At 40.0% G+C, this 12,147-nt stretch overlaps 1 protein-coding gene across 2 annotated transcripts in view; it reads right to left on the minus strand.

Annotated features, from left to right (window-relative positions):
- Positions 1-12,147, minus strand: part of NDC80 (NDC80 kinetochore complex component) — a 41,979-nt gene that overhangs the window by 18,799 nt on the left and 11,033 nt on the right. For both annotated transcript variants that reach the window (XM_053571174.1, XM_053571173.1), the window contains exons 7-10: positions 8,806-8,895; positions 7,288-7,381; positions 4,829-4,935; positions 4,069-4,213 (exon numbers count right to left, since the gene is read on the minus strand). In XM_053571174.1, the coding sequence (XP_053427149.1) occupies positions 4,069-4,213; positions 4,829-4,935; positions 7,288-7,381; positions 8,806-8,895 (436 nt within the window). The remainder of the gene's footprint in view (positions 1-4,068; positions 4,214-4,828; positions 4,936-7,287; positions 7,382-8,805; positions 8,896-12,147) is intronic.

The following is a 12,147-nucleotide window of genomic DNA, read 5'->3' on the forward strand; positions in this document are numbered from 1 at the left end:
AGCAACTTCAAACTCTTGGACTTAAGCAATTCTCTTGCTTCAGCCTCCCAAGTAGCTGGGACTACAGGCACCCGCCACAATGCCCAGCTATTTTTTGGTTGTAGTCGTCATTGTTTGGCAGGTACAGGCTGGACTCAAACCCACCAGCCTCGGTGTATGTGGCTGGCGTGCCAGCCGCTGACCTATAGGCAGCAAGCCAGAAGCTTAAGAAATCTTTAAAATAGGTGGCTGATAACATAAATAGAACAGCTGGACAAGTGTGAAAAGCCCACATAAGCTACATAATATGATGTATCAGAAGGAAAGTTCTTCATCGTTTTCTAAATCCTTGTTACAGAAAAAAGTCCCCTAGACTTAGGGGCTGTGACATGACAAATGAAGACAACGAACAGGCTTGTGCAGGCCACCTGCCTAGGAAATTATGCCATGGTGGGCGAGTCAAACTTACTTGGTTAATTCTAGTGACCCTGTTTTTTCACAAACACATAACTAATCATCAAAATTGAGTGGGTTTCCCCCCGAGATTTCTCAGGACCATGAAACAGTGGCCTAAGTTTTGCTCGCAGGAATGGAGTGAATGCAGCAAATTAAATAGACTTGTGGAGAAACAGAAGTGTAAGTAAACTTGTAGCTTATTTGGTGAGGATAGAGGATCTTGGAATTGGGATAGACTGACTTCCTGTGCTCACCAATAGTTTACAGAAGGAAAAACAATGTATTTCACTTGGCTCCTATGTAGACTTGTCACTACTTAAAGGCAAGTTTGGAGAATATGTAATAGTTGGAGTAAACTGGCCTCATGTAGTCATAAAAGCTGTCAGAACTATCATTCAAAGTAGAAATTACAAATGATGGAAATACTGAGATTCTAAAACAGTAATTCAGTGGATTGTGGGAATAGGAAAACCATTTTACTTTGGTTCAGTATATGTAGCTAAGGTTCTAGATACTTATTTATTACAGTTGCATTAAGAGATTTCATCTACTAGAGAGTATCTGGTTATTCAAAACATCTCTGGAGGCTCAGCAGGGCGGTTCAAGCCTATAATCCTAGCACTCTGGGAGGCGTAGGCAGGTAGATTGCTTGAGCTTAGGAATTCGAGACCAGTCTGAGCAAGAGTGAGACCTTGTGTCTAAAAAATAGCCAGGTGTTGTGGCAGGTGTCTGTAATCCCAGCTACTTGGGAGGCTGAGGCAAAAGGATCACTTGAGCCGGAGTTTGAGGTTGCTCTGAGCTGTGATGCCAGTCTCAAGAGTGAGACTCTGTCTCAAAAACAAACAAAAAATAACTCTGGACTAAATTATCTACAAAAAAGAGATCTTGTCTGAGAACTATGAACTGTGGAAAAAATTTTAAACCATTTTTTCGAGCGGCGCCTGTGGCTCAAAGGAGTAGGGTGCCGGCCCCATATGCCAGAGGTGGCAGGTTCAAACCCAGCCCTGGCCAAAAACTGAAAAAAGAAAATAACAAAACCATTTTTTCTTTTAAGAAGTTACAAAATGGCCAGGGGCCTCATGCCTGTGATCCTTCTCACTCTGGAGTGGGTGAAATGCTTCATCTCATGAGTTTAAGACCAGCCGAACAAAAGTGAGACCTCCCTTCTAACATAGAAAAACTGAGGCAGGAGGATGACTTGAGCCCAAGCGTTGGAGGTTGCTGTGAGCTATGACACCACGGCATTCTACCCAGGGCAAGAAAGAAAAAAAGTGACAAAATGAAAACACTAATAAAACCCTAACAATCTACTTCACATTAAAGTGGAAAAATATCCAAAAGGAGCAGCTTTAACTTCAATGAAGTTAAAGTATACTAGGAAGATTGCTAACTGTTGCTGCATTTGTGATTTATATGGTTATCTGGCAACACTACTTTAAGAATCACTGGGTCTGAATGCAATCTTAAATTAAAAAAAATAATTTAGGCTTGGTGCCTGTGGCTCAGCGGCTCGGGCGACAGCAACATACACTGGCGGGTTCAAACCCAGCATGGGCCTGCCAAACGATGACAACTACAACCAAAAAATATCCAAGTGTTGTGGCAGGCGCCTGTAGTCCCAGCTACTTGGGAGGCTGAAGCAAGAGAATCACCTGAGCTCAAGAGTTTGAAGTTGTTGTGAGCTATGACACTATTGTGCTCTATAGAGGGACACAAAGTGAGACTCTATCTCAAAAAAAAAAAAAATTATGAGGCCTGGCGCAGTGACTCATGCCTGTAATTCTAGCACTCTGGGAGGCTGAGGCAGGTGGACTGCCTGAGCTCAGGAGTTCGAGACCAGCTTGAGCCAGAGCAAGACCTTGTCTCTAAAAACATTCTGGTGTTGTGGTGGGCGCCTGTAGACCCAGCTACTTGGGAGGCCGAGGCAAGGAAATCGCTTAAGCCCAAGAGTTGGAGGTTGCTATGAGCTGTGATGCCACAGCACTCTACCTAGGGCGACAAAGTGAAACTCTGTCTCAAGAGAAAAAAAAATTATAGAACGTGGAAAAATAAGATAGGACTTACTACTAGGAACTAAAAAGATCTGTTATGATTAACTTTTTATTTATTTATTTATTTTTTTGAGGCAGAGTCTCACTCTGTACCCTGGGCATCATAGTTCACAGCATCCTCAAACTCTCAGGCTCTAGTGATCCCCTTGCCTCAGGCTCCTGAGTAGCTAAGACTACAGATGCCTGCCAAGATGCCCAGCTAGTTTTTCTATTCTCAGTAGAGATGAAGTCTCACTTTTTTTTGCTCAGGCTGGTCTCCAACTCCTGAGCTCAGTACCTGCCTTGGCCTCCCAGAGTGCTATGATTATAGGAGTAAGCCACCATGTTCAGTCATCATTAACTTTTTAGATATTTTGTTTCATTAAAAAATAGAACAGTTAGATATGTGTAGCTATTTTTTTATGCTGAAAAGACCAAAAGTTTAAAAAAAAAAAAAAGAATCTTTACATTTAAGAGGGATAGTCTGTCTTCGTTAAGTTTTAGGTCAATGCTTTTAATACTCATGATTCTTTGTAATAATTCAGAAAAACCATAAGTTTGTTTTTTCACAAATGTGAAAAAATTTATTAAAAAAATACATTAAAATTTATTCACATTGTAGGATATTTTCAGTGGTAATCACAATGGTAGGTTCTTGCTTTGTCTATTTACCCACAGTGGGTACATAGAACGTGGCAGCATTTTACAGAAGCCAGGAAGAACAGATGAATAACCAAGGGGGGAAGAGAATCATCCTGAGGGCTGAGAGGATCAATATCTTGCCTTTGTTATAACCTATCTGCAGCACAAAAATTGGGAAGTGTCATATCTGGGCTGAAAATAAAATTAATGGTGATTCAAGTAAAACATTATTCTTGGCCATTAGTGGCTTTAATAATCAAGAAAGTTAAAATACTCACAGAATAAAATCATCTTAGATTAACAGTTACCAAATGTCTCAAACTAAATCATTCTGGAATGGCAAATTAACTTAAGTTATTTCTCTTCACCCAGTTTGTAACTATCAAAAAAAATTCTTGTCTTTGGATGCAAGAAAATCGCCATAGCCGTGGTGCACTGCAAACTTGGCAATGGCCTCATCAAGGTGAACAGGCGTCCCCTGGAGAGGATCGAGCTGTGCACAGGGCAGTACAAGCTACTAGAACCTGTTCTGCTTCTGGGCAAGGAGTGATTTGCTGGTGTAGACATTCGTGTCAGTGTGAAAGGTGGTGGTCACATGGCCCATCTCCAAAGCCCTGGTGGCCTATTACCAGAAATATGTGGACAAGGCTTCTAAGAAGGAGATTAAAGACATCCTCATCCAGTATGACCAGAACCTGCTTGTAGCTGATCCCTGTCACTGTGAATCCAAAAAGTTTGGAGGCCTTGGTGTCTGAACTTGTTACCAGAAATCTTACTGATAAGCCTATCATGTGGGTTGGGGATCACGATCACCTGTACAATAAACAATGGTAGCCTGCTATAGACATTTACCATAGAAGAAAAACAAATATGGATAACAAGGAGGTTTTTATATGTGACAAACCCCACACAGGTCGGCATCCCAGTCTGAATGACATCTTTTAGCATTAGGTGTGCTTACCTACTCTAGCAATTTCTTCATTGAGACCATTCAACTTCTGATCAAGAATGGCTGAATGAGACTCCAAATTGCTCATGTATGCCTGGTATTTTTGAACATCACCTTGTAAGGATGCTTTGAGTTTTCTTAATGACTCTAGACGATTCTTTAAGAGAAAAGAATATTAAATTAATTATTATCAATAATCATTCCATACTTTAAACAAAGAAGTCAGTATGGGATAGAAAAAAACAAGGGCCAGGGTCGAAAAAGCACAAACATTTTTAATTTGGTATTTTATAGAATAGTCTGGGCACTTCACTAATAATACACAAAATAAAATCAGATCTCTGTATATTAACATTCAGTCTTTAGAAAACTCTTAGGGATACAATATACTATACATGTATAAATCCATTTATTACCATTCCTTTTTCACTAACTCTAAAACTCAGGGCCTCTTGTGAATAGTGCTCCCTGGAGGTATACAACATGGGGACCTTGTTCTAAAGATACTTTGGTCTTATGAAAATAGGTAAGAATCTTTCATCATATTCTGAGCACCATTAGTCTAAGACTGATAAACCACAAGGGAAAACAAGGCTCCATGGACACCAAACATGTTTTCAATGGGAGTTTTATCCTATGTGAAAATTCAACTTTTAAGAATCTTAGTTTGTTTACCAATTTTTAAAATTTTTGATAAAGAAGCTAGTATCCTCTAAGGAGATCCAAGAGTCTGAAAGAGTTCTTAAGTAAGTCTATAAACATATTTACTAACCGGTTCTTTCTCTCTTTCTTGTTCCAATCTTGCAATTTGTTCATTCAACGCTTTGTTTTTTGCTTCTAATGATTCCAGCTTGGAAGCATCTACATTAAATAAATCCTCTGGAGACAAAACCACAAAACTTTGTTAAGATCTTAAATCTGCCTAGAAATACAGTCCTCCCCAGTTTTTCACCACTGCTTACTCCTTCACTTCCTTTTGGTCTCACCTTTTACAAAACAGCATACCCTCGCTTTATCTGCTGCACTTTCTATGCCTCTTGTCCGGTTGGATATTGCTCTATCACATTTGTCATCTTTTGACTTCCAGTTGCTCATTTCATAATTTTCCCTTTCTATAAAAGGCAGGCTCCTCAGGGCGGCGCCTGTGGCTCAGTTGGTAGGGCGCCTTCCCCATATACCGCGGGTGGTGGGTTCAAACCCAGCCCCGGCCAAACTGCAACAAAAAAATAGCCAGGTGCTGTGGCGGGCATCTGTAGTCCCAGCTGCTTTGGGGGCTGAGGCAAGAGAATTGCCTAAGCCCAAGGGCTGGAGGTTGCTGTGAGTTGTGACACCACGGCACTCTACTGAGGGTGATATACTGAGACTCTATCACGGCACTCTACTGAGGGTGACAAAGTGAGACTCTGTCTCAAAAAAAAAAAAAAAAAAAAAAGGTAGGCTCCTCAGAGACACAGTCTCACTTTATCACCCTCGGGTAGAGTGCAGTGGCCTCACACAGCTCACAGCAACCTCCAAATCCTTGGGCTTAGGCGATTCTCTTGACTCAGCCTCCCAAGTAGCTGGGACTACAGGCGCCCGCCACAACACCTGGCTATTTTTTTTGTTGTTGCAGTTTGGCTGGGGCTGGGGCTGCCACCCTTGGCATATGGGGCCGGTGCCCTACCTGCTGAGCCACAGGAGCCGCCCTAGACCAGGGATTTCTAATCTCTTATTTATTACTGTATCCTCAGTGCCTAGATAGTGGTTGGCACAGAGTAGGTATACAATAAACATTTGTTTGAATGAATGAATGCAACTTATATGCTTGATAAATTACATATGGAAATATCAAATTACTAGATGCTTAGATCACTATAAATATTTTCCCTTAAAATAAAGCATCATTTATCTTGCTCCCTTTCCCATGTGAACATGCTGAAATTGTCCTGGTTACTATTCCAGAAGGTATATCCTCAAAACCTAAGGGGAAGCTCAGGGGAACCTAAGGGAATGCTTTTACCTTTTGAGCTACTATTGGCAAGGTGGTATTCTCCTGTTTCTTTTTTTCTTTTGACAAAGTCTCACTTGGTTGCCCTTGGTGGCATCATAGCTCACAGCAACCTTCAACTCCTGGGCTCAAGGGTTCCTCTTGCTTCAGCCTCTTGAGCAGCTGGGACTACAGATGCCCACCACAACGCCTAGCTAGTTTAGAGACAGGGTCTTGCTGAGGCTAGTCTCGAACTCCTGAGCTCAGGCAATCCACCCATCTTGGCCTCCCACAGTGCTAAAATTACAGGCATGAGACACCATGCCCAGCCAATATGCTCCTGTTTTGATTGACTCCATTGTCTATGGAGAAGTAGCTTTACACAAATTAGATTTATCTATTTTACCTACCACTCTGGGATTTTTTTTTTTTGAGACAGAGTCTCACTATGTCGCCCTCACCGTCCAGTGCTGTCATGTCATAGCTCACAGCAACCTCCAACTCTTGGTTTAAGTGATTCTCTGGGTTTAGCCTCCCAAGTAGTTGGCTACAGGCACCCACCACAATGCCCAGTTAATTTTTGTTGCAGTTGTCATTGTTGTTTTAGCTGGTCTGGGCCAGGTTTGAACCTGCCAGCCTCGGTGTATGTGGCTGGTACTGTAGCCACTGTGCTACGGGCACCAAGCCCACTCTGGCATTTCATAAAAAAGGTTATTTCATTAGAAGGAACAACAATGTAATATCATACCTCTGGAATGTTTTAGAGTTAGCTAGTAAACTAGACTATATTGAATGAAAAATAATTTCCTTGCTTATTTGCAAATGTAATGTTTTGAAATGTTGCAGGTTTAAAAGCAACCTTAGGTTTTTTGACTAACTGGTGCTTTAATTTCTCAATGAGTAAAGCATGGACATAATAGAGATATTATCCCTCAGGAGAAAAAAAACATTTCCTGATTATCTTCCGTGCTCCTGGTAATGTATTATGAACTTTCTCCCATTGCCCTTTAACCCTGTAAACACTGTCAAGTGAAGTGTTAAAGTCCCAAAGACAGGAAGGGGCTATGTCTAAGGTCTAGGTCCAACACCAGTATTTTTCTGCCTAACTATTTTTCTCTGTACCAAAGCAATCATGAAAACAAAAATCAGTAGGCATCCCAATGCATTTAAAGTAGCGCATATAAACAATGCATATGCTGAAATAAGCTAACACTCCATCAACAGAGTTAAAAAAAAGCAAGCTCACTAGGAATGAGGACACTTACTCAGCTTTGATTGCAACTCTGCATTCATCTCTTCAAAGCTGTCGGCACCGTTCATAAAATGCTCATAGCATTTTATGGTGTAGTCCAAAAACAACTGATTGAGTTAAGCAGATTTTAAAAACAAAGTCATGATTCTCTATTTAGTTTTACTTTTTTAGGCAAAATTTAAATTTGAATAAAAGAAAGTCAGAAATACTAAGTAGTCGTATGAGCTTCTATAAATAAGAGGCACAAACCTGGTGTATATCATTAATTATCCCATTTATACTTAGTCTGCTACTTCTAAATATAAATAATGAAGATGAAAATACCACATATTTGGATAAAAGCAATATTTAAAAACAGTAAATACACCATATCTTCAGATTTTGAGAGGGTCAAACAAATAAGTAAGCTTATTAATAAACATAACTCAACATAAAATGCACAAACTTAACCATCTTCAGGAATAAGGCACTTTATGAAAAATCGAAATAAACTGTTGATTATCCAAGTCCAATTAAACTGACAAGGTACGTGGCTAAAATTACATCATAACTTCAGGCTAAAGAAATGGCATAAGTAGAGATGTAAATAGTAGAATACTAGAAGTCTTTCTTTTTTTTTAGACAACGTGGACTATTAAGGAATTTACTAGAGTTCTTAACATTTATCCAGGAGAAAGCAACAATATAATTTGAAATCATGAGGTGTTTTGATTACTGAGACTGCATACTTTATCAGGAGTCAAGGAAGGTCGTTCAGAATTTTCCATAGCTTAGATGAAGTAAATCTCCCTCAAGACAAACCAATTCTCTTTGTGCTAATTCTCTGCTTACTAAGCAATCTTCTTATTACTTGGTTGATAAGAAAGGGTTACCTTAATTAGACAGTATGAGTATTTCTATAACTGGAAAAGTAATGGTAAATTAATAAATTAATACTAATGGTAAATTAATAAATTTTCATTCTATTTCAGACCAGTCTTTTGTGAATTTGGTAAGAGTGAATTTGGTTCAGTTTCCTTAACCTTGGTCAATTTTGATCTATGGGTTAAAAACTGATTTTTGTGGAACCACAAAGCTGAGAATGGTAATCTTACTTTTTTTTTTGAGTCTCATTATTTCGCCCTCAGTAGAGTGCCATGGCGTCTCAGCTCACAGCAACCTCCAATTTTTGGGTTTTAGTGATTCTCTTGCCCCAGCCTCCCAAGTAGTTGGGACTACAAGTGCCTGCCACAACGCCTGGCTATTTTTTTTTGTTGTTGTTGTTGTTGCAGTTGTCATTGTTGTTTAGCTGGCCCAGGGCCAGGTTCGAACAGGCCAGCCTCGGTGCACGTGGCTGGCGCCATAATCACTGTGCTACGGGCGCTGAGCCAAATGTATTTTTTTATTAATAATATTTTCAACTTATGATTGGCTTACTGTGATGTTACTCCACAGTAAATTGAGGAACATCTGTAATTTCAATAGTGACATTTAATGTCAAGTTAATATGTCAAGGCAACTCATTATTACAGTTTGTGGTAATGTATGGTACCTTATTATACATAATTCCATCTTCAGTTTCTTCTCCCCAAGGGTGTCCATCATCAAATAAAGGTGAATTTTCTTTCATGGCTGTATGTATCTAATTGGTATACAAGCAATATATTAATTAAACTGATGTGAAAACATATAGCTTTTTTTTTTTTTTGAAAACATATAGCTTTTTTTTTTTTGAGACAGAGTTTTACTTTGTCACCCTCGGTAGAGTGTTCATTTTAGAACATCAGTTTTACATATCTTTAAAAAATATATAGCCTTTCAAATATAAACAAATTAAAAAATTTAAATGAAATTGCTATAAAATATATCAATACAAATGCAGTTATACTAGATATATCAACAAATGTATTTTAGTATTTATATCTTTGTAAACAGATATAAATTTATATATGCCTACATCAAGTATAATGAAAAGTATAAGAATACCAACTTTTAAGAACATGCATGCAGGGGCAGCGCCTGTGGCTCAGTGGGTAGGACGCTGGCCCCATACAGCGAAGGTGGCTGGTTTGAACCCGGCCCCAGCCAAAATGCAACAAAAAAATAGCCAAGCGGTGTGGCAGGCACCTGTAGTCCCAGCTACTCAGAAAGCTGAGGCAAGAAAATCGCCTAAACCCTGGAGTTGTTGGTTACTGTGAGCTGTGATGCCATGGCACTCTACTGAGCACGATAAAGTGAGATTCTGTCTCAAAAAAAAAGAAAAATTAAGAAAAAATTAAATAGGGGTTGTGTCTGTGGCTCAAAGGAGTAGAGCACCGGCCCCATATGCCAGAGGTGGCGGGTTCAAACCCAGACCCAGGCAAAAACGGCAAAAAAAAAAAAAAAAAAGAACATGTATGCATTAAGAACTCATAAAACAAGAATGTGGTTTCTGTGGAAGGCACTTGTAACATTTATTGTGTACAGAGGAAGGATGCAAGGGAGCTCTATTAACTTGCCCGCTACCTCATCTCTTCAGGATTTTGGTTGACAGATTTAATGAAGTCTGAAAGACATGCAGGGCAGAATCCAAGATGAACAATAGAATCTTCTCCCTGGTTACCAGGGTAAAGACAGTTTCTGATGCCTTGTCAAAGGTCCTTGTGAAAACTCTGGTACTCTGCATGCAGACTCAAGGAGAGCCTTACACAGAACAAACAGATCTCCAGGATCTAAAGAAAAGTCTACTGCAAGAACAGAAAAGTTCTGAACTAAGGTGAAGATTTGGTTGAAATTATATAGAGTTAAAAAGAATTATTGTGTTGAGTCATCTTTTTTTAGCTAAAGGTTGCATTTCTGAACATAATACCACTTGTCAATACTGTGAAAAATCAGAGGTGGGGCATGACTCGGAGGGAGCTGAGATAAGTCATGCCCTAGTCCGCTTTGAGCACTAACCAAAAGACTAACAACATAAAGCTCTCGGAGTATATACAAACCATTCATAATCATTAGCAGAGGAAACATGGTAGTTTTGGCTAAATTATTATTACTTAAACACTGTAATAAGGACTAATTATGTACCGAGATCTGTGCAAAGAGGCATAATGAGAATGAAGGAAGAAATCAAACTTCATAAAACATGAACAATTCAAAAACAAACAAAAAATGTTAACAATTCAAAGCATAACAAAGGAATAATAATAAACAGAGGTTATTAGTAAATGAATATATTAATATCAATGGGTTAAGAGAAAAACAATAATCTTAAAAGATCCTGCAAAAGCTTATGATAATCTTCAAAGATCATTCTTGATAAAAGTAGATAAACACAGGCGGCGCCTGTGGCTCAAAAGAGTAAGGCACTGGCCCCATATGCTGGATGTGGTGGGTTCAAACCCAGCCCCAGCCAAAAACTGCCAAAAAAAAAAAAAAAGATAAACTTCAACATGAAAAATATTATTCTCTACCTCAAACATAACTAAATGATAAATCAGAATTATTTCACTTAAAAACAGTGGAAGTAATAGAAATCAACTGAGAATAAGAATAGCAATAAGGCAATTCAATAAAGACAGTCACAAAAGCATTCTTTTAGTAATAACCCTAGACAGAGAATAAAAAAGGAAATGTTCAGCTTGGCGCCTGTAGCTCAGTGGCTAGGGCGCCAGCCACATACACCGGAGCTGGTGGGTTCAAATCCAGCCCAGCCTGCCAAACAATGACAACTACAACCAAAAAATAGCAGGGTGTTGTGGTGGGTACCTGTAGTCCTAGTTACATGGGAGGCTGAGGCAAGAGAATCATTGAGCCCAAGAGTTTGAGGTTGCTGTGAGCTGTGACACCACAGCACTCTACCGAGGGCGACAAAGTGAGACTCCATCTCAAAAAAAGAAAAAAGAAAATGTTCACTCAATCCTCAAGCAGTCCTCCCACTGCAGCCTCCTAAAGTGCTGGGATTACAGGAATGAGCCACTACACCTGACCATAGTAACAAAACACATGGAATTATTGGATTAAAAAATATGTTGTTCAGGCTGGGTGCTGTGGTTCACACCTGTAATCCAAGCATTCTGGGAGGCTGAGGAGGACTGCCTGAGCTCACAGGTGCAAGACTAACTTGAGCAAGAGTGAGACCCCGTCTCTAAAAAATAGCTGGGCTTTGTGGCAGGCACCTGTAGTCCCAGCTACTTGGGAGGCTGAGGCAAGATAATCGCTTGAGCCCAAGAGTTTGAGGTTGCTGTGAGCTATGACACCACAGTACTCTACCGAGGGTAACAAAGTGGGACTCTGTCTCAAAAAAAGAAAAGACAAAGTTTAATACAAAGAAAACTACAAAATCACAAAAACTGGTCAGGTGTAGTGGCGCATTCCTGTAATCCCAGCACTTTAGGAGGCTGCAGTGGGAGGATTGCTTCAGGCCAGAAGTTTAATACCAGTCTGGGCAACATAGAGAGACTCAATATCCACAAAAAAAAAAAAAGAAAAAAATTAGATGGGCCTGATTGGCCACCCCTGTAGTAATTCTAGCTACTCAGGAGGCTGAAGTGGGAAGATCACATAAACCTAGGAGCTGAAGGCTGCAGTAAGCTATGATCGCAACACTGCACTCCTGCCTGGGTGACAGAGTGAGACCTTATCTCTACAAGGTGTTCCATTATTGACCTATATGGATATTTCCTATAACTCTCACTCCTAGCCATAGACTATACGGGCTGCTACAGAGTCTCACTTTGTTGCCCCGGGCAGAGTTTGTGGAGTCACAGCTCAAAGCAACCTCCAATTCTTAGGCTTAAGGGATTCTCCTGCCTCAGCTTCCCAAGTAGCTGGGACTACAGGTGCCCGCCACAACACCCAGCTATTTTTTTTGTTGTAGTTGTCATTGTTGTTTAGCTGGCCCAGGCTGGGTTCGAAC

Source organism: Nycticebus coucang, chromosome 19 (assembly GCF_027406575.1).
Source record: "Nycticebus coucang isolate mNycCou1 chromosome 19, mNycCou1.pri, whole genome shotgun sequence".
NCBI classification, from domain to species: domain Eukaryota; kingdom Metazoa; phylum Chordata; class Mammalia; order Primates; family Lorisidae; genus Nycticebus; species Nycticebus coucang.